The sequence below is a fragment of the Equus asinus genome, chromosome 3 (assembly GCF_041296235.1).
Source record: "Equus asinus isolate D_3611 breed Donkey chromosome 3, EquAss-T2T_v2, whole genome shotgun sequence".
In the NCBI taxonomy this organism is placed as follows: Eukaryota; Metazoa; Chordata; class Mammalia; order Perissodactyla; family Equidae; genus Equus; species Equus asinus.
In genome coordinates, this window is record NC_091792.1 from 34490990 (window position 1) to 34514355 (window position 23366).

The window sequence follows — 23366 nt, forward strand, 5'->3', positions numbered from 1 at the left end:
TAGAGCCCTTGTAAATCCTTACATTCAGGGTGTATTAGTCTGCTCAGGCTACCATAAGAAAACACCACAGACTGGGTGGCTTAAATGACAGAAATTTATTTCTATGTTTTGGAGGCTGGAAGTCAGGGATCAATTGGCCAGCAGTGTTGATTCTGCAGAGGCCTCTCTCCTTGGCTTGCAAAGAGCTGCCTTCTCGTTGTGACCTCACATAACCTCTTCTCTGTGTAGGCACACACCTCTGGTGTCTCCTTCTCTTCTTATAAGGACATTAGTCCTGTTAGATTAGGGCCTCACCCTTATGACCTCATCTAATTTTAATTACTTCCTTAAAGGCCCTATCTTCAAATACAGTTGCATTAGGGGTTAGGACTTCAACATATAAATATGGGAGAAACACAATTGGTTCCATAACACAGAGCTTGGGGTATTAAAAAAATTTTTTTTAAACCTCTGAACTAAAAACCTGGGAGCAAATATCTTTTCACATATTCTGAAAGATAATTTAACTATTTTTTTCCATATATGAGACACACAGAGAGAGGAATTTTCAAATGGTAATATACAGGCAAACGCTCAGGAATATTTGGATACTCTCAACCTATTTATAGATATACAAGCCATAAACATCAACTAGTGTTTCTCAGTAAATGAAAAGCAGACTCCAAAAATGCAAATTTGGAAGTCTTTTTAAGAAATAAGTGCAATAACACTCTTGTTCCCAAATAGAAAAAAATGGTGTTTAAAAATGGTACGTTAACAAAAATGCCACATTTGTCAAACTCAAAACACTATATAACGTACGATTCAATTTATACAACATTCTGGAGAAGCCAAAATTACCGGACAGAAAACAGATCAGTGGTTTCCAGGGGCTAGGAGGGTAGGTGGAGGGACTGCCTCCAAAGAGGCAAAGGAAAACTTTAGCATTGATGGAATGTTCTACATCTTCAGTATGGTAGCACTTACATGACTATAAACATTTGTCAAAACTCGTAGAACTGCACAATAAAGAGTGAATTTTATGTAAAGTATACTCTAGTTTTTAAATGGGGGAAAATGATACATTTATGAACTGATATGAAACCAAAGAGTTATTCTGTACTGGGTTAATCCACACTTGGTAACCAGTCAAGAACCCTAGAAACAGAGCAGTCACCCACATATGATGTAAATTTTTAAGCTGTAAATGTCTACGGCAGAAAAAAATCTTGTGTTGTAGGATACTGTGATATGTGTTCAAGACTTTTATAATTGTATAAAACTTATCTGAATTATGTATCAAATTATTAGATTTAATTTACCAATATGGGATCACAAAAAATGATATCCTTTGCTGTAGAAATAAGCAATTAAACTTACTATTTTATAGCATAATTGTGCCTTCCAATGGGAAGAAAGGCATATACGATATATTTGATAATGATAAATTGCAGATGATGATGACTTACGTAACCTTAAGGAACATTTAACATTTCACAAAGTATCTCACACACATTGTCTCATCTGATTTTCACAGTAATTCAGTAAGGCTAGATAGGCCAGGTATTATTATTATTTTCCCCACTGTACAGATGAGAAAATAAAGGCCCAACAGGTGAGAAGACTTGTCTACAGTCCTAAAATTAGTATATATAGAGTCAGAAAATGAACCAAGATATTCTAACTCCAAATCTAATACTTTTCTCCATATATCAGTCTGCCAATTAAAGGCGCTATATCTCAAAACTCCCCAAATCTCTAACTACAAAGCCAACAAAAACTGGAGAAAACCCATATCAACCCTCAATGCATTTAAAAACCTTTACAGCATCTTAAATGGTTCTATAAAATTAAGATGAGAATGCAGCAGAGGCGGGATATTCTATAAGGCTAGCTACTGCCCCAACAAGAAGGAAGGGAGATACACACTGAGTTCCTACAGTGTATGAAGCCCACTGTTTTGTATTCAATCTCACAACAATCCCCAGGAGTAGGTATTCTTATTATCCCCACTTAATATTCAGAATAATTTGGATCAAAAGATGTTAATTTACTTGCCAGAGTCACACAGCTTATAAGGGACAGAAACAGGATTCTAACCCAGTCTGCTGGATGCTGAAGCCCTTTCTCTTAGGACCCAAAAGAAAGATATTTTAAACCGACATCTTGCACAGATTGAGTAAAAACTTCAGTAGTTCCATAACTTTGAATCTCAATGTAAATAATAAATAAATAAATAAAAGCATAATTTGTTCAGAGCTTCTTCACCTTTAAAATGAGAATTAAGTGTTTATGTCTCCCTCCTTGACATATTTAAAACCTCTTTGGATGCTTTGAAGTGATCCAAGTTCACCAAAAGCAGGTGTTTTAATACTGGTGTCAACCTCTAGGTACCAGTGCAGTGCCCTGTAGCAAGGCCAGCCAGCCCTTGAGACCAAAAAGCAAAATGAGTCAAAACGAGTAGAAATAATTCCAGGAATTGTGATATTTCCCTTTTAAAATGTCACTCTGCTTTAAAATTACATATTGAATGCTTTAAAAATCTCAGTTTTATCTTGAAAAAAATCAGGATGCTTACTTATAAGATTAGAGAAGGAATGGCTTATTTTTTAAAACTTCTTACCCAGCACAGAATAATGCAGGCACTTGAGAAATACTTCCTGGTGAGGTTGCTGGTGATGATTAGATAGCTACTTGCACATTGATTTGTCTTTAGTGGATTTCATTATAACAAACATGAGGAAGAAAAATAATTTCCAGTTTCTACTGTTTTATATTGTCCCTTAAATCTGTGAGTTATCTGTTCCTAGGTGTGTATTTTTTTTCACATAGAATTGTAAGTCATTCACTTGCTGGAACAAAACTTACAAAACAAAATTCATTTTGCTTGTCAAGCGCAGATAAAAGGAAAAAGGGGAAGAAACAGTTTAAACGTAAAAGGCACCTTTTTCCTAACCCCTGAACTAGTTCACACAATAAAATGAATAATTTAACTTTCTGAAACTTCATATGTGCAGAACACTGCACACAGACCAGTGGCATTTTCACTTCAAATTTGTATAGTCTTTAGTCAATACACTTCATCTGCATTTCTAACACCCGCTTCAGTCAGCAGTGGAGTAGGTTGTTACCTCTATGGTCGTCTTTTATCTTTACTCCGTCCATCTAACAAAAAAAAAATTACATTATAGAATATAATTACTTGGCCTGAAAGAGATAGAGAGTAATTCACATGATCTTCTGAAAGGCATTTTCCTTTATCTTATCAAAAGGTAATTTTAAAACAAGTTACTAATTAACGTCACTTTTTATTGTATATATCTCCTTTAAACATTAATATTAATTTTTATAGCAAAAATAACAACATGACACCTCTACAATGAGTATCTGTTTTAGGAGCAAAGGAAAGTAAAAAGTTAAATGCAATGACTGATATCATTTGTAAAGTACACAAATATCTTTTCTATACTTATTATTGCACTGTTACTAAAATGATACTCTTCCAGCTTATCCCACCTAACACAACCTACATTAAAGTTTTAAGTATGTCAATGTAAATATCAGCCAAATTTTGACTGTCAGCGTCTACTGTCACTGACCGACATCATCTTTCCAATATTAAACAACTACATATGGAGGATTTAAGCAAAACACTTAAAGGCTGAGTTTCTTTGGTAAAGAAATTATCTTAGGAGAGGAGGAAAAATGGGGAGTAAGTGAGAAAAAAATTGGACTAAAACAGAACAATTTCTGGTTTATCATTATTCTGCTTATTTCCTCCATAGCACTTAATTATAATGTAATTTTTTTATCTATGGTCCATCTCCTTACTTGAATGCAAACTCCACCTGGACAAGGATTATGCCTGTCTTGTTCACCACTCTATTCCCAATGTCTAGCTTAGCTCCAGGCACACAGTAAACACCAAAAAATATTTCTTAAACAAATGAATTTCAAAATTTTCAACCAGAATGAATTGAAAGGGATTCTGAAGGACCAATTAAACTTCTCTATTTCCTTAAAATAAATATACATGCTCTGCATATATACAAGAAAAACCCATCATTTACCTAGGGTCATTATAGGATAATATTTTCTATATAAATTGATTTTCTCAGATAGCCAAAGATGATTTCTTTAAGATACCAAAACATTTTAATTCCAAGCATTTTAAACATGGGTCATTTAAGCATACATCATTATTTATTTCTCCACCTTGTTTTAAAAAAAGTAGGTTTCACATAATTTAATCATTTCTTGATGCCTTACAATGAAAATTATATATTAAAACTATTTTACATTCTGCCATGTAATATAGTGGTCCCCTCAGACGTTAGTGGAGTAGATAAGGCTATGTGTCCCTAAACCAAGGGGACCTTTCAATATAGACTTACATTAGTGATTTTGCTGTCTCTTTTCTTGCTTTTAACTTTCAGTATTTCACCTTCTAGGTGACTCTCTTCACTACAGTTTCCTGCTCCTAAAAAGTTATAAGATATTACCTAGGATGAATGAAAAGTTGCTAAAGCAATCATGCTTGTGAAATCAAAAACCTATAACAGGAATATTATGAACATATTCAACTACATCTTTTTCTTTTTTATTCAAATGTAAAACTAGTCCTTGCAGCCTTTCCATTCAGGCTAAGCCATTAGGCTATCACTCAGAGCAGGGTGAACATAGTTTACAGCATTAAAGTTATTACTCAGTTTTGACTGTCAAGTTAGGTTTATTTGAGTTCCTAGAGAGACAAGAATCTTGAAAGACATACTTAGTGTTCTTGAGAGAGAAAAGAATTTCCTAAAGTCTTCAAATTTCTATTACAGATTATGGGTCAAATTTGGTAGAGTTAAACACCAATCTTTACCACACACAAAGAGAGAAAATTCAGGATATGATGCAAGGGAACTCTTAATGGCCCAGGGAGCAAGCAGGCTATGCTTCTAGAACTGCAGGAAGGAAAATTCAGAGAAATATGGAGGAAGAAGAGGATGGGAAGGTCAGACACTAAGATCTTTGTTTGGAAGGGATGGTGAAATAGAAATATCCAAAACCCAGAACGCTGAGTTAATCAACTGCTTGTTCAGGAATAGCTCCGGGGAGGCTGCAAATTCCTGGATGTCTCACTTTGGGCCATACCCAATATAGCTAGGAAATAATAGGAGAGCCCTGGCAAAAGGAGGATTCTAGATAAATGACCATTAAATACAGCTCCTGCACAGGAGATTTAGACATGTCCATGTGCCCCAGCAAGGAGATACCAAGGGCCACTTGAAAAAAATAGCAACCCAGGGGCTGGCCCAGTGGCGCAGCAGTTAAGTTCCCACACTCCGCTTCGGTGGCCTGGGATTCGCCAGTTCCGATCATGGGTGCGGACCTACACATCACTCAGCAAGCCATGCTGTAGCAGGCATCCCACATATAAAGTAGAGGAAGATGGGAACAGATGTTAGCTCAGGGCCAATCTTCCTCAGCAAAAAGGGGAGGATTGGTGGCAGATGTTAGCTCAGGGCTAATCTTCCAAAAAAAACCCAGCAAACGAGAACTAATAATAAGGCTTTTTCACAACCCTTCTAGCCCATTCAAAAATCCTACCAGGAGCTGACATCAATTTCGTCAGTGTTCAGAACTCACTGAGAAATGCCTACAAGCCTGCACAGATGTTTGGCCATGACTTCCTACAGGAACGTGTGTCCTACTCACCAGTAAAATACCCAACAGTGGAGGCCGGACAAAAACAGAGGTAAAAGTCAGATTTGGGAGCAGATATCTCCTTAAAGTCATAATTTAACAGTCCCAGAAGCACTACTTTCATTCCTAATGAAACCACTAAATAGTGAACTGTTGAAAAAACAATAGAAAGAAATTAAGCAATTTCTAGAGAAGGAATAAATTATTAATTCAAAGGAGGTTCAAACGTTTGGACTACTTCAAGGAAAGAAAAAGCTAACCTTTATGAATAAATAGATACATGGGGAAATCCTACTTATGTGGATTAATTTCAGAAGGAAAGAGTGTGGGTCAGGATGGAAGACTGAAAAGTTCAAATTATAGACTATTTTAAGAGAAAGAAACCTTTACTACCTTCTTTAATTTGAACTATCCTCTTTTAAACTGGAACTCCTTCAGCTTCATGATACAATGGAAAGTAAAGTGTATGATAAATAATAGGAACTGGATTCTAGCTACGGTTCTTCTGATTAGAAGCTAGATAAGTTTGCACAAACCAATTGACATTTTTGACTCAATTATCTATTAGATGACTAAAACAATGACAGCTAACATTTATTATTTGCTAATGCACCAGACACTCTACTAAACATTTAACAAAGACTATTTCATTTAATCTTCACACTACATAAGGTTGGCACATTTGCTATTCCCAGGAACTGGGGGCACAGTGAGGAAATACAAACCCAGGCAGTCTGACTCCAGAATTAGTCTCATTTGAAACCTGAGTCTCACAGTACTGTGCCTGACTCACAAGAGAAGTGTGGTGCTTGCCTGAGAAAATATATGTACAAGAGCTTTGAAACCTGTAAGATACTATACATATATAAGTAACCAAGGGAACAGCCTGTGAGAATGCCCTGAGGCTGTAATGCGCTTGGTTCAATACATCCTGGTTGGAGGCACCATCTCCTGGCTGAACTAGTGCAAACATTTCCTAACTGGTCTCCCTGCTCCTGCCCTTAATCCTATAGTCCATTCAACCCAGCGGTCATTAAGAGGGATCATGTTACTGCTCTGCTCAGAACTCTAAATGTCTTCCCATCTGCTATGAACTGAATTGTGTCACCCCAAAATCCATATGTTGAAGCCCTAACGCCCAGTGTGACTGTACTTGGAGACAGGGCCTTTAGGTGGTAATTAAGGTTAAAGGAGGTCATAAAGATGGGGCCCTAATCAGAAGGACAAGTGCCTTATTAGAAGAGGAAGAGACATCAGATCTCTCCCTTTCTCTCTCTCAGTCTCTGTGAGGACACAGTGAAAAGGCTACCATCTATAAGCCAGGAAGAGATCAATCACCTGGAACTGAATCACCTGGCACCTTGACCTTGGACTTCCCAGCCTCTAGAACTGTGAGAAATAAATTTCTGTTGCTTAAGCCACCCAGTCCACGGCAATTTGTTATGGCAGCTCAAGCTGACTTATATACCATCTCAACTAGATTTAAACCCAAATGCCTTTCAATGGCCCACAAGGCCCTAACTATATAATCTGGCCCCTTGTTACATATCTGAATTTATCTCTATTGCCCACTCTGTTCTGGCCTTTTTCCAGCCTCAGTACCTTTGCACTTTGGGTTCTCTCTATATGGAACACTATTTCCCCAAATATCTTCATGGTTTGTTCCCTGACCTGCCTCAAGTCTCCGCTCAAATATTCTATGCAAGACTGTCACCTGTCACCTTTTAAAAAAATTGCAATCCCTCTAGCTTCCTCCTTATTTCCCCCCATTTCCTGCTTCATTTTCTTCCATTTGACATATATATACATACAAATAAATGTAACAACTAAAATATATAGATTTGCAACTAAAATATATAAAATTATATATTATATAATATATATTTTAGTTGTTATATCTGCTCACTAGAATGTGAGCTCCACGAATATTTGTCTGTTTTATACATTTCTGTAGGCTTAATACAAAGTAGGAGCCCAATAAAGTATTTGTTGAATGAATGAACTGGAGAAACCACAAGTTATGCCCACATGGAAGGTGCCTTGTGGGTGAAGACGGTGGCATGGGATGAAGCTGGAGAGGAAGGCAAGGAATAGATCATGCAGAACCTTGTAAACCATATAAGGGATTTTGGTATTTAGCCCAAGAAACATTGAAGGATTTTAAGCAGAAAAATGACATATCAATTTACATCTTTCAAGATCATTCTCACTGCTATATGGAGAATGGAAGAGAATGAGCTAAAAAAGAGATGAAGAAATCCAGAGCAACTTCCATCTCCAAGGTTAATGCACATTTTAGTGTCTCTCCATGTGAGGACGTGTACACCCTGAACATGTGCTGATGTAAAAATAAGTCATTGCTCACCTATCACAATTACATTTGCAGCTCCCAATACTATTTCTTGAAATTTAAATGTTTCTTTCCCAAATCTTTTCCTTCTGAATAAGCTCGGAAATAAAAATGTACTTACATAATGACGTTTAGCAAATTCTAATTACTTAGTCCCCATACATAATGTAGTCAGTACTTTGAGCTTGCGTAAAACATCTCTGAACAAGGTCCATAAAGGTTACAAGTAGCCTAATTTTCTGAGATTCTTTTAGCTATAAATTTGGCTAAGAGCTGGGGTAGTATGGGAAAGAAGATAAGTGAGAGAAACACTGGTGATTTAACCTCCAGTGTTCCCTTAAGGACAAACATTTGTCACCTTGACAGCAAGGTGAAAGGTTTGTGGCGAGTGTGCTTATAACAGGCCTTGCCCCACCTTCTCCTCCCCGGGGACCTGTGATTTCTGAACAGGCATTATCTGAATGGATGATGATGATGACGATGAGCCACAGGAAAGGCCAGGGGAGGAAAAGAGGTTGAGACCTGCATAACTCAGAGCCTCAAACTGAAACGCTGCTCCAGGGACCATCACAAAGATTTACCATTTGCTGCTCTTCTTCCTAAGGTTCCACTTGAGGCGGGAGTAATCAACCCTATAAATTATCACGGAACATTCAAACAGTGACCAGTGTTAACAGCACGGATCCCATCGCTAATAATTATGAGTGTGTTATAAAGCTAAAGTAGGTTCTAGCCATATAAATCTCCACTTTCTATACAAATCTCTAATTTTTAGGGTTTATAATTCTGATGTGAAAGTCTGCTGCAGGCTGAAACCAGGCAGTGAAACAAACCTGATTTTTACTCTCGATAAATACAGATAACCCAAACTGACATTAATGTGATGACACTCATGCCCCAAAAAGAATAATGGGATCCCCATTTTGGCCTATAAGCTAAATTGTTTATACCATTTTCAAAGTAAAATAGAAAGAGGTATTTTGAAAGCTAAGAACTTTTTAAAAAAGAAATAAAGTTGCTAATTTATGAGCATTTTGGGTTCTAATTTAATTTCAGGAACCAGTGGCATTTATTTATGTGTTCTTTTAATGAAAGGAACTTCGTCTATGATACTATTTTACACTTTTACTTTAAAAAATACCTTAAGCTGAAATCACTACAAAATTAAAATCAAAGCTATCATTCATTCTATTGAAATAGTTTTCATCAGCTAGTCATCACTAACTCTAAGTACTGTCAGAAGGGTCAAAATTATTTTTAAGAAGAAAATGAATGTTTTAACATAATGAACTAAAAAATATACAATTAATGGAAAAGTAAGGTTACAAAGTATACCAAAAATTGTATGGGAATGGAGGAGAGTGGCAGTAGAGACATGGAGGCTGGAACACAGGATGAGATCAAAAGTTTTTTTTTAAAAAAAAAAAAAGAGGGAAAGGAATTAATGGTCAACCTAAAAGAATCTATATTGGTTTAAGATCGATGTGTCCTTCGTTCACGAAGAAAGAACAAATATCAACCATATCCACCCCTAGACACCTTCGGATGTCCCGGCATCACCATGTAAGTAATAGGTATCAAATCAAACAATCATCTCACTCAAAATTATTCTCTCGCCTAAACTCCCTGATTTTGCTCATGACACCACACTTACTAATCCTAAGATCTTTGAGTCCCCAGTCTGTTTATGTTCCTTGCATTTCCTAGCCTTTCTACCATAAAGATATCCCAGACGCTTTCATGAAAAACTTGGCCAGTAAAAGTCTCTAAGTAGGAAAACAGCATTATAGTTATGTTTAAAAAACAAGAGAGAGTCCTTTCTTATTAAATTCATGTTGAAATAAAATGATGACTGAGGTTTGCATCAAAATAATACCTGAGATGAGGAAAGTGCATGGGGGTGTAGAGGAAACAAGACTGTCTTGAGCCAACAACAGCTGAAGCTGAGAAATGGGTACACAAGATTCACTAATATTATTTGATCCCCATTGTATAAGTTCCAAAGTCTCTAATAAAAAATGTTATTGCTGTTTTTAAGAGACCAGAGGTTTAGGAAAATATCATATCTAGAGACTAGATAAAAAGTCTAGATATAGGATTATAAAGAGGGTTTTGGCCATACTTAGGTAAATGGAAAGAGGAAAGGAACGAAAGGGAAAATTTTTCCTGTATGGTATAGCTGTCTCCCAATCATGTATAATACTTTATAAGTTCTATGAAACATCAGTCTTTTTCTTTAATTCTTGTATTTTGTAGAACATAATTTAGAGATACCATAGACCATAGGTAATTTATACATACCATAGCCCAAATTTAATAGAGTTCTGCTAAGATGTCAATAATATCGATAAAAGCAAATGAAATTTTTTCTTAACTTTTATAAAAGAAAAACTATTTTTCAACAGAAGCAAAGATTAATATTCTGTATATAGAGACTAGATATATGTGTATATATACACATATTTTTACATTTACCTAAAATGAACATTACTATATTTTAATCATGTGTAAAAGTGTAACTAAAAAGTCTAATAAATAAATTTACAGGCTTTTCATGTCAAATATACCTTTCTTGCAGAAATTCAGCTATGAAAAATATTAGACCAAGCCTCCTTCTATCTATTACTTGTCCCTTTTGGATTATACCAAATTTTGTCTATAAGATACCAATATTATAACTCATGATAAACTTAGCCTACTAGAAAGATTTTTACATAGAGAAGCAGGAATAGTAAGATCCCCTTAGCCTTCTGGAATAAACATCACTATTTTCCCAAATTCTATCAATTCTGCAAGGCTTTTTCTCATACCGTCCCTTCCAGGAGGTAATCCCAATTGCTCATACTTTGGCTATTCTTTTACATATATTTTTGTACATATTTAACTACTACAGTGTAAGCTCTCTGAGAGCAGGATCTGTGCATGGAGACATCTTTGTACTCCTTTCAGTAGCTGCTGAGAACCTATTATCTTTAAAGTACTCAATAAAACGTGAGCTTTTCTAATGATAAGAACAATTGTGTATAAGAATATGGATGAATAAATATATATCTGAGTGTATATAAATACACTCCAGGAAGTTCTTTCACGAGTCTACCAAGCTCACAAAAATTCCACAAGTAAAAGTTATATATATACATATTTTAAATGTTACCTTAAAAAACATATTTTTACAAACTAGATATTTTTTCCTAAAATTCTAAGTTCATGACAAGTGAGCTATATTATCCAAATATTTCCCAAATAGATTTTTCTTTGAAACTGAATTCTTAGGTCTACTTAAGTTATTTTATGTTTAGTCCTCTGTTTTCATCTTCCTCCAACTCTGGAAGAGATACCATTTCTTTCTAGCCCCTACAGAGTATAACAAAGACAAACTTAACGCAGAGTATGAATTAGACAAATGAAAATTTGGTTAACAGTTGGCATAGCTAAGACTGTTAAATAACTTTTTGAGGGCTGGCCCCATGGACGAGTGGTTAAGTTCATGTGCTCTGCTTCAGCAGCCCAGGGTTTTGCTGGTTCGGATCCTGGGTGTGGACCCAGCACCACTCATCAAGCTTTGCTGAGGTGGTGTCCCACACAGCAGAGCCAGAAGGACATACATCTAGAATATACAACTATGTACTAGGGGGCTTTGGGGAAAAGAAGAAGAAAAAAAAGAATGGCAACAGATGTTAGCTCAGGTGCCAATCTAAAAAAAATAATAATAACTTTTTGATAAATCACCATCACTTATCAAATGTTCTAACTGGCCTGATTATACTATAGGATTTCCTTGAATAGAGACAGTCTTTGCCTATGAGTAGTATAGAATCTACGTCAAAATTATAATTTAAAACACCAAATAGAGGTGGTAAAAAGATCAACAAAGATGAAAACCAACAAACAAAGGGTGATAATTTCAACAGTGAAGAGCTTAGGCAAGAGACTAGTCAAAAGCTCTAAAGGAATGAATGGGAAAAATAAGAAGAATATAGTCTATCAATGATAAAGCTAGATTTATTCAAGGATGCCTGAAATACATCCTTCTGGGTTTTATTTTATTTTATTTTATTTTGGTCAGGAAGATTGGCCCTGAACTAACATCTGTTGCCAATCTTCCTCTATGTTGCATGTAGGACGCAGCCCCAGGAAGGCTTGATGAGTGGTGTGTAGGTCCACACTGGGAATCTGAACCTGTGAACCTCAGGCCGCTGAAGCCAAGCGCATGAACTTAACCACTATGCCACCAGGCCGGGCCCTGGGTTTTATGTTTAAATGTCTATTCTTTCATGAAATGATGATAATAAATGGTAGTTCTTATTTATCAAAATAAGTAATTAAAAACATGAGGCACTCCCCAAAATTTCTTTTGAAATTTTACCTATCAGTGAAATCCAAATGCTAGAAAACCACTGACTAGTCAAATTACCAGGTAACAAAGACCAGTCTTAGTGAAAATGCTTTTTCAAATGTGAAAGGGGTTAAAGCAGATTAAAAAATTTAATAGTCCCATGAGAACAGTTGTTAAATGCAGAAGAAGGCACACAAATTAAACATAAAATCATATTCAGACTTTGAAAATGAATTGACTTTCAGGTGCCTCTAGCTAAAACATGATACTGTTTTTCAAAGGACATCTCTTATACATATAAGGTTGTATCTATATTCCTGGCACTGTGAGCATTTCCAAAGGAGTGTTATTAATTTATCAAAATAGCACAGTGTTGAAAAAAGAAATCTACCATTATAAGTCAAAATTATGAAAATTATAATGTAACAAATAAGGAATGTTTTGGCTGTGCAGTAGTGTTTTTTCTACTACTTGACAGTAAATAGTCCTTTGAGTAACTAAAGGAGAATTGCAAATGAAATTCATGAGCACTTTTTAATAAGCAAATGCTTAGGTGCTGGATACTTAACCAACTAGTATCATAACAACAAAATCCCTATCGGGCTGAACATGTATAGACAACCGACTTCAAATTCACTAGGGAAGACTGAAATAGTAAGTTGGGCTATATCTGAAATAAATACACAAAAATGAAGACAAATTAAAATATTGGACTCTAAGTTATATTCAAATAGATAACTGGAAAATAGTTTGTCAATTAAACATCTCTCTTTAGTGGAATCCAATAGAATTTTCTGCAGTGATGAAAATGTTCAACATTTTGTGCAGTACTGTAACCAGCAGTCACATGTGGTTATTAAATACCTGAAATGTGGCTAGTGTGACTGAGGAACTGCATGATTAATTTTATTTAACTTTAATTAATTAACTTTTGAATAGCCACACGTGCCTTGTGGCTACCATATGTTTGTTCAGCTGTATAGATGATAAACAACGAAAATACTAATGTATCTTCTCCCTCTCTGAACTTGGAAATAAGGGAAACGCCTTTACAGCAAAGACAAGCAAAATAGCCTTAAAATATTAGAACGTTTCCAATGTCAGCAAGACTTCACTTTAAGGTATGGTGAGTCAATAAAAGGGGAAAGCGGTCAGCAATGGGAAGCAGTGAGAAAGTACCTAAAAGCAACTCTTAAAAACATCTATCTAAGCACCATCTAGGAAAGAAGATCCCTGATCCAAATGATGGACCTGTCTGTTTCCAAGGGCAACATACCCTTGTTGTGGAGCCAGACACATTCACTTACAACAGCCTGATAGAATCAAACTTGTGAATTATCTCTCTACCTCTTCTTCCTCCAATTCCACTCCCACCAAATAAACTTATTAAAATTTCTTCCATGTGAATTTAACCACGAGGAGAGAAAGCACCAACCTAAGTGTCTAAGAGTTTCTCATAACTGTTTTTCCAACTCTCAATTAATAAATTAGCAATCTGCTGCATATATCACTATCAATGAGTAGATTAATGTGAGTCCATCCCTGCGCGATAGAGCCACAAAATTCCTGTTTGAAAGAGGATCATAGTAAATTTCCAAAGTACAAGCCACCTATATCCCCAGCAATCAGGAGAAAATATCTTAAAAATGGATGGCTCAAACAGACAAAATAACAAATAATATTACTGGAAATGATTCTGTTTATGGGTGATATCAAGCCAAGAAAGACTTAAGCCAAGAATCTTCATGGTATCAATGGTGATTTGCAGCAAAGAAAGAAAAACTTCCTTAAGAACTGTGTAGCACCCAACTTCTCCTCCTTTAAAGAGAAAAACTTCCCCTTCTAGTCTGTATTTTTAAAAACATATATCAAAATACAGACTTTAGGTGACTCACTACTTACAGTTCCCATATAGAAATGAAAGGCCAGCAACATCTAGTAAAACTAAGACGGAGATACAGAATGCTATTTGAGATTTTCATTAGTTCATGATATTTTTGGCACTAGAAAAGCCTTAGTGATTGTGGTGCCAGGTTGATAGAATTTTTTAAAAAGGCATACATGATGGAAGATTAGTTTCAAGACTGAGGAATGTTTGTTGAGATTGTTCTTTAGAAACATCTTGATGCTACTTTTCAAATATATCTTGAAAATTCATACAAAAGAGAACAACAGCATTCTGTTACAAGAGGAAGTATTCTTCCTAATGTGTATATTTTCTACTGGCACACACTTAAACCCTTTTTTTAACCACTTGTCTGCACTGGGAGTTTTTATTCAATTTTTTTTAGAGCTGGAAACTTAACCTTTTGACTTCAACAATTGTTTTGTTTGAAACTACATGAGATATGGATCCAAAATTCTATAGAGACGTTTAATGATACAGAATCAGGATTCAACCATCTTTGAGGGAAAACCCCTGTGAATTAAAGGGCAATAGGCAGAAAGTCTACATTTCTCTAATATTTTTCATGACTTCTACTCATTTTTTTCCTCTTCAATTTAAAGAGGTAGACGTAAATGAAGAAAAGAGAAAAAGCAACATGTAAAGTTACTATTTTTTTTTGTAAACAAGAAATCACCTTTCTTATTGCTGATTTTAGTTACTGAAAAGTTGTCCTGCTTAAAATTTGTATACCTCAGCAGTTACTGATCAGGAATTCTGAATGATTTGTCAGGCTGCTATAAGAAATATAGATAGCACAAATGTATTTTTTTAGGCTATCATAAGAAAATTGAACCAACTTTACCATTAAAAAATCATGTCTGATTAACGATACATCCCTTCTTTTAGTATCTAAAAATTCTCTCTTCTTTTCTCCACTATATAGAGATATATATCACTCTCCAAAGTTCCTCCACCCTAAGTCACATCTTTATTTCTTTCTATATCTCATTTAACAAATTTTAATCTCTGACAAGACGATAAGACCAAAGTCAAACAATATTCTGAATTATGACCCTGCCAGACTCCAGTGCGGAGGGCTGTAAGACGATGCTTCTACAGGAGGACCGCATTAGCTTCCATTTGCTATCATATCATATTGCAAGTTCAATTTATCTGCTTCCTCATTATCACCTTGGCTTTTTCTTTCTTTTCCTTTCTTTTTCTTTTTTGGTCACTTCTATTCTTTAAGTACTTCTAATGCCTCTCAGATATGGATTTTATCTAGTTTTTATATACCATTGAATTGGTTCTTCTATTTTTCAGGCTTACTTGTATTTTTACCTCTTCTCTAAGATACTGTAAAATTTCTTTTTCAACAATGTCTAGAAATTCGGCTCTCACTTGTCAATTTAATTATATTATATATTTCACAAGTTGTTAGACGATAAACTTTAACAGCAAAATACTTTTTTTTTAATACCAGCAGTGCAATGATTCTCTGCAATGCCATATAATGGCAATCCCTCACTATATCCTCTTATCTCTAAATCTTCAGCTCTTTATATTTATGAGGTATTCACACTTGTAGGAGTCTTTCGTGGAAAACTTTCTGATATTTAAACTCAATCATTTCCATGATAAGAGCGTACGGATTGGTAATCTATTACATACAAATAATCTGCCTTAAACTACTCACAGGGAGTTATTATAAGAAGAAAGCTTACAAATGCCCCAATATTAAATTTAGACGTGGAAATGATATTCCACCCCCATTCTTAAATCAACACTGTGAAAACAAAGTGATACAAATTCCTTATGGCTATAGCATATGTTTTATTGAGACTAAAAACTTATAACTTAAAATCACTTTAACATAAGTAAGAACTATTTGATGGACAGTCAATTAAAGTGATATCAAGATTTTTCTCAAATTAATTCAACATATAATTGTAATAATTAACAGGCATTTTAAATGTGTACTATACAAGGTGTTTTACAATCTTAGATATATGAAGAAGAGAGGTTAAAATAGCATTCATTGAATGATTTCTCTTTACTCATTTAACAAATATTTTTTGAGTGCTTGACACATACCAGGTACTACAAGTGCTGTGGATAGAGCAGTGAACCAAACCAGCCAAATCAAATACCTGCCTTCATGGAGTTTTCATTTGAATAAGGGGAGATAGACAATAAACATAATAAGTAAATATATACTATGTTAGAAGATAAGTATTTTAGAAAAAAATAATAAGAGCAGGATAACAGGAAGTGCCAGAGGTGGGAGAGAAGGTCAGAATTTTAAACTAACTATACTAACCAGTTACAATCTAGGTGCAAATTCATCCCAAGAGCTAAATAACCATAAAAGAAAAGATAGAGAAATTGCTTCAAGGGGAAGACATGGCTTGTGAGAGGTGGATAGGAAATGGAAAGGATGAGAATAGAGTAAGCAAAGAAGCGGGAGCCCCAAGTGTTGGAGGAGAGGGAAGAGAAGAGTGAATCAATAGTTAATATGGGAATGAAAGAAGGTGAAAGAAGGACACCCGGGAGAGAGCAGAAGCGCTCCACTAGAAGGATTCCTGAATGGCCAATTAGGTGAAGCAATTAAAAGCCACTGAAGGCACTAAAGGCATAGGAGTGACATAGCACATGAAGGTAGTTTATCTCACAATGATGTATAGAATGGTGAGAAAGAAGATAGGATTATCAAAAGCCTCACAGTGTTAATAAACATTGTCTCTCCTAAATGAATGGATAAAAAGAATAACACAAGCTTTCAAGTGAAAAACTAGGAAGATTTTAGAAAATAACTATTTAAAAGAGAATTGCCTGAATGATAAAAAACGAAACCACAAATATTGACCACTAGACCAAGCACTGTTACAAAGTAAAACTATAAACACAGTGGACATTTCTAACTTAACTACTCTACTTATTAGAAACATTACAGAAAAAGCTAGTCAGGAAAAGTAAACAAGTACGTGGTTCCGTCAAAATACAGGCAAATGTATAAACTGCAAACTCAGAGTACAAGCATCAGTGAACATGTAAAGTATGAATCAACATTCCTCTTATGAGCCTGGAGATTTGGCTCTAATTTCCAAGATACCGTGTTTGCATCATGAGGAGACTTTTTCCCCGTGACCAGCACAGCCTGTTCAATTATAAAGTTAAAATCAAACTGATCAAGGTTTTTAAAATTATAAATTTTACTTTTAAAAAGTCCTCTACTATTTAAAACTGTTACTGAGAGCTATTAACCTTACTCCACACTCCTCCAAATAGAAACATTTTACTGTTAATTTGTGTAAATATTTGCAAATTAAATTGATAAGAGATCAAAATGAGGTTTCTATACTTTTCAATCACTCTTTATGCATCTATCCATTTTACACTTTGAACAAATGATTTTATCTTACATAATTGTATTAATGTCATGTGTAATATCCTAAGATAGAGAAACAATTTTTAACAGACATGAATATTGATCTAATTATTTTCAGGGACAGGCATATATGACACCATGTAGATATGAGAGTAACACTACAAAGCCGGACTTACACAAGAAAAACACCCAGTAGGGACAGTAACAATGGAAAACTGACTTCTTTAAACAACGATATCATAATCAGGTGAAGTACTTTCAAACTGTTATTTGTGTTTATTGAACTCTCATATAATGAGCTTTGCTTTTTAACAAATATTAGATATGCATTTTATCTATAAAACTAAAAGAAAATACATGTGAAACTTTACCTGACACTGTGATTAGAGAAGGACTTTATAAAGTATAAAGGCTATGGAAAAATCCATAAAGGGCAAGACAGATACATTTGAGAAACATAAAAACTTGAAACTTCTACAACTGTATGCAAAGTAATGAGTCCCAACTCATACATGGCACCATCTATAAACATTAACTCAAAATGGATCATAGACCTAAGTGTCTACTATAAACTATAGTTTTATATATTATAAAACTATAAAAATTCTAGAATAAAATAAAGGAGAAAAATCTTTATGACTTTGGGTTAAACACATATTTCTTAGAGAGAACACAAAAACCATGAGCCATAAAAGAAAAAAACAGATAATTTGGATTTAATCAAAATTTAAAACTTCTGCTCTTCGAAAGACATTGTTAAGAAAGTGAAAAGATAAGCCACAGACTGGGAGAAAACACTTGCAAAACACATAACTGATAAATGACTGTGATCCAAAACATATTTAAAAGTTCACAATCCAGTTATAAAAAAACAAATAACCCCATAAAAATTGGGTAAGAGGGGCCAGCCCTGTGGCCAAGTGGTCAAGTTCGTGTACTTCACTTTGGCGGCCTGGGGTTCGCTGGTTCAGATCCTGGGTGTGGACCCACACACTGCTCATGAAGCCATGCTGTCGTGGCGTCCCACACAGAAGAACTAGAATGACTTACAACTAGGATATACAACTATGTGCTCGGGCTTTGGGGAGAAAAGAAAAGGGGAAGATTGGCAACAGATGTTGGCTCAGGACTAATCTTCCTCACCAAAATGTATACCTTAAAAAAAAGGGGGGGGGGGCTGGCCCGGTGGTGCAGCAGTTAAGTTCGCATGTTCCACTTTGGCAAGCCATGCTATGGCAGGCATCCCACATATAAAGGAGAGGAAGATGGGCATGGATGTTAGCTCAGGGCCAGTCTTCCTCAGCAGAAGGAGGAGGATTGGCAGCAGATGTTAGCTCAGGGCTAATCTTCCTCAAAAAAAAAAGGGTAAGAGATTTGAACAGATACTACCCCAAGAAGAAATAAAAATGGCAAATAAGCACATAAAAAGATGTTTAACATTATTAGCCATTAGGGAAATACAAATCAAAGCTATGATGACATATCACTATACAACTATTAGAATGGCTAAAATAAAAAGTGCTACTAATACCAAAGGCTGGCCAAGATGTGGAGCAACTGGATTCCTCATACATTCCTGGTAGGAAGGTAAAATGGTACAACCGCTTTGGAAAATGGTTTGGTGATTTCGTATAATGTTAAACATATACTTACTATATGACTCAGCAATCCCAATCCTAGGTATTTGCCCAAGAGAAATGAAAACATATTCTATACAAAAACCTATACGAAAATGCTCACAGCAGCTTTATTCACAATCATCAAACACAGGAAACAATCCAAAGTCCATCAACTGGTAAATTGATAATGGACATTCTTCATTTTTTTTTCTTAGTTCTAGAACCTAGCCCAGCGTCTAGCACATTGTAGAAAGTCCACAAATGTTTCATTAATAAAATTGATATAAGGCCAAACAGTGGCATGCAGTGGATTAGAGCTAAAAAAAGATTGATATTTGATTTTTTAAATTTCAAACTATAATCTACCATTTCCAATAATACAGACTATTGTTTTTCAGAAGTGCTAAATGTTTACTTGAAAACCTGAGTCAGCAATGGAGTGTAGATGTCTAACGTTGCTTTCATCATACAGACCAATAATTAAAAGGAAGGTTCTTTTTGGTTGGTAGAATCCACAAGTTTATACAGTTTATACACCCTCAGATGCCCTTTTGCTTCTTTCCACATATCCAGATTTATTTTGGAATGGCAGTGGGGTCTGAGTCAATGAGGTATATTAATAGTGGAAAATTATTACCTCTCCCACCCCTACTCCCACCATGGGACTTGAAATTCTCACTTTAAGAATCTGTATTGTAGATAAAGACAGGACCCTTAATTGTTTGGCTCACCACACTACTATCCCCAGATCCCTCAAATATTAGCTTAATAAATAGATTAATCATGGTAAATTTTTCGTTAGGAGAAACAGAAGCAGAGAAATGAGAACTATCTACCATATCATCATCAACTAGTAGTCAGTGGGTATCTCCTACTAAAGGCCATAAACTGAGCAGTTCTGTAGTAGGTTGGATTCAAACTAAGGAAATTTAGTCATGGTTTTAACCAACTACTAAGATCATGTTTCTTACAAGGCCCTTTACAAACATCCTGCCCCCCTCAAATTTATATTCATTTATTTTTACCTAAATGAGCATAGGAGCAAGTACTTTTCCAGTTTGGGAATGATGACATTTTAAAAATTAATAAAAATAAAAATGAAAGTACATGGCATTTGTTAAAGGGTAATAAAATAACTTCAGTCAATTGGCTAGTTCTACACCAGTAGATATCTTTAAATAGTAATGAAATCATTGCTTTAAAAAAATCCATCATTATTTAAAAAAAAAAAAAGTTGCCTCAGCCTCCACCAAAATTAGATTTGTAAGTTTCTGGTCATTCCAATAATTAAATCTATGTCACAAATTTGCAAGAAAAATGGTCACTGTGACTAATGCATTTACTTGCTACACAAGTCCTGTCAGACGGCATAGAGCATTACGCTGCTAAAATGGAGTAGGTAAGGATTCTATATATTTGTATTAAGAAACAAAGACCATTTTTTATTTACAATGACTGTACTTCAGATAAGAGTTTGTTTTAGAAACAAAGTCAAATGTAGTTATCACGGGGTTTTCCTTACTTAAGCATTAGAGCATATTTTACCTCTACAAACGCATTTGGCACACATGCATGCTGCTTTTCCGGACGAGTGTTATGTAGAAAATACTCTAAGGAAGAAACACGAACGTGATCAGGTTGCCACAGCCCCTGATTCTGGAGGTTTCCTCAGTTGACCTCCCCCAATGGTTTCAATTGACCTCTTTGATGAAATGATTGAGAAATGACCTTAAGGAACAGTGCTGCCCAAAGTGGAAGTGAAAGCAGGTGACTTAAAGGACACAAGGACAGAGAATTACTGATAAAACTTACTCTCTTTTCAAAAAATCTTTCTCAGTCCTTCAGACTGCAGGAAGGGACAGTTCTTGCTTTGGAATTGGTACAAATTTACTTTTTATCTAAAGGAGGGCGGGCACTGGATTCAGAGCCTTGTGTAGGCAGCAGAGTTTAGCTATAAATTAATAATAGATTTTTTCCATTTGATTTAATTTCAGTTACCTTCTATTCATGACGAGATTGTTTACCATGTGGATGTAAAGTTTTGCTTTAAGAGGAATTTAAATTTAAAAAGTGAGTCTTATTTAATAATATAAATAATATGTCCATGTGGCAAAAGTCATACAGCTGCCTGAAATTTGGAAGACACTGCCTTGAAGGCAGTTCCTATCTTCCCTCTTTTTTAAATCTTTTATTGCTCATTCTTTTTACTCATTTTCTTACATATTTATGTTTTAGGTATTTGCTTCGGCATCTAGAAAAGTGCCTTGAATCTAACGGATTCTGAGTATATGTGTGTTAATTTTATATCCTATTTTCCTATTTTATGCCATACTGCTAATTGAACCAAGGGTATTTTTTAAAGAGAAAGTAGTCTGTTCTCAGAAATATCAACTTTTATGATGTTCACTTGCCCAAAGAGGTGATCAGATGAAAGGCATACCATGATGATGAGTTCCATTTTATAAAGGTGGAAACCAACTTCCCATTGTCTGAACATAGTTCATAAGATATTTTAAAGCCCAGAATAGGTTATTTTAACTCTTGGTTTTATCGAGTCCTCAGCAGTAAAAGTACGAACCTGAAATGACATCCTATAACGTGGTACTAAATATTGCTTAAAAATTCTGTTGTTTGTTTTGGCATTTAAGCTTAATGAAAATAAAAATCTGTTTTATAAACAAGTCATGAACTTTTGGGGGGAAACCAAAATCTTAACTGAATAATTTGAGTTGGTTAAGATTTTAAGCAAATTAAGAAAAAAAAAAGTCAACATAGTTTTCAGTATTGCACAAAATGAACATTCCATAAACATAAACTAAATTAAAAATTGACATCCTAGATTTAGGTGAAAGGAAAACCAAATTAACAATTGAGTCTTGTCTCGTACCACCCTTAACCCTCTTCATCAATATTTGAGATTCTTGCTCTGATTTTTACAAAGTAGTGTTACGCAGCAATTAATGAGTAACAAAGTTGGTGTGCTTCCTCTCTGACCGTTCTAAGTGTGGCTGAGCACACTTTGTACTAGCAAGGAAGAATAAAAGATGATAAACATACATCCCACGTTATTAAAACACGGCATTTGTGTTTGGGATTTCTTTTCTTTTAGCAACTACAATAGCATCAGTTAACTATCAAATCTTTCTACAAAGCTGGGAAGTAATGGCAGACCAGCCAGAGCAAAGAGGGAAGACAGAACAATTGGGTGAGGGAAGAAAAATATGTGCTGGCCAGTTCTTCAGCTCAAGGCAAGGAGCTCCTTTTAACCCTTGGTCTGGCATGAAAAGAAACAAAATTATTCATCTTAGAATAGCTTCTACTGCTTCCAGCAATGACTATTTTAAAAGAGAAGGATTATGGAAAATAAACCCATTTCTTGATATCTAAATGAAGAGATTTAGAGAGTAAACAGTGATTCTTATAGATCTTTTTGAGACTAGACGTTATGCAGTCACAAAGAGGATTCAACTCTGCTTATAACTCTTCGCTGCTGTTTCAGAAATCTTTACATTTATGTTGCCATGAATTGCTATCATGTAGTATAACATAGTTATTAGGAACTCAACTTGGCATGATCAACTCTGTCACTCACTAGAGTTTCTCTTTAAAATCAGGAGCTATCAAAAATAATAAAATGGGCTGAGGAGTCTAATAAGAAAAAGTTCTACCTTTTCCTTTTAAATTTCAACCTATAATTCTTGAAGACATGGAAACACTGAATTCAGCCTCCAAACTAAAAATGCTAAAGGTCTAAATAATCACGTGATCAAAGTTTTCTCTAACACAGTTGAATTTTTTTAAAAGAATTCTTCAACTGGAATTTTTCAAAAAGTTGCCAATATCTATTTTTTTTAAAATCTTTCTTTTGATGATGAAGCAACATGTGAGAAGGCTGAACTTGAAATATATGGTTTTACATAGAAAAAAATAATATATAAATTTTGATAACATTTATTCAGGTTAGTTGACTATTTTATTAGTCAAATTTTATTAAAATCTCATCAAGCGGAAAAATCTCAAAACACTTATTATGCTCCACAATTATTGTAAACTGAACCATTTAAATGAGAGGAGGAGATAATGGAATTAACTCCTTAACTTAAAGCAATCCTCTG

General features: G+C 35.0%; 1 protein-coding gene across 18 annotated transcripts in view; it reads right to left on the bottom strand.

Moving 5' to 3' along the window:
* The window catches only part of SLC10A7 (solute carrier family 10 member 7), a 239304-nt gene that overhangs the window by 140706 nt on the left and 75232 nt on the right, over positions 1-23366 (bottom strand). The window contains exon 6 of one of the 18 annotated variants that reach the window (XM_070504853.1): positions 3111-3144. The exons of 16 other annotated variants lie outside the window; for them this stretch is intronic. In XM_070504853.1, the coding sequence (XP_070360954.1) occupies positions 3111-3144 (34 nt within the window). Of the gene's footprint in view, positions 1-3082; positions 3145-23366 lie in introns of those variants that run through there. One more of the 18 variants, XM_070504857.1, reaches the window with a different exon arrangement.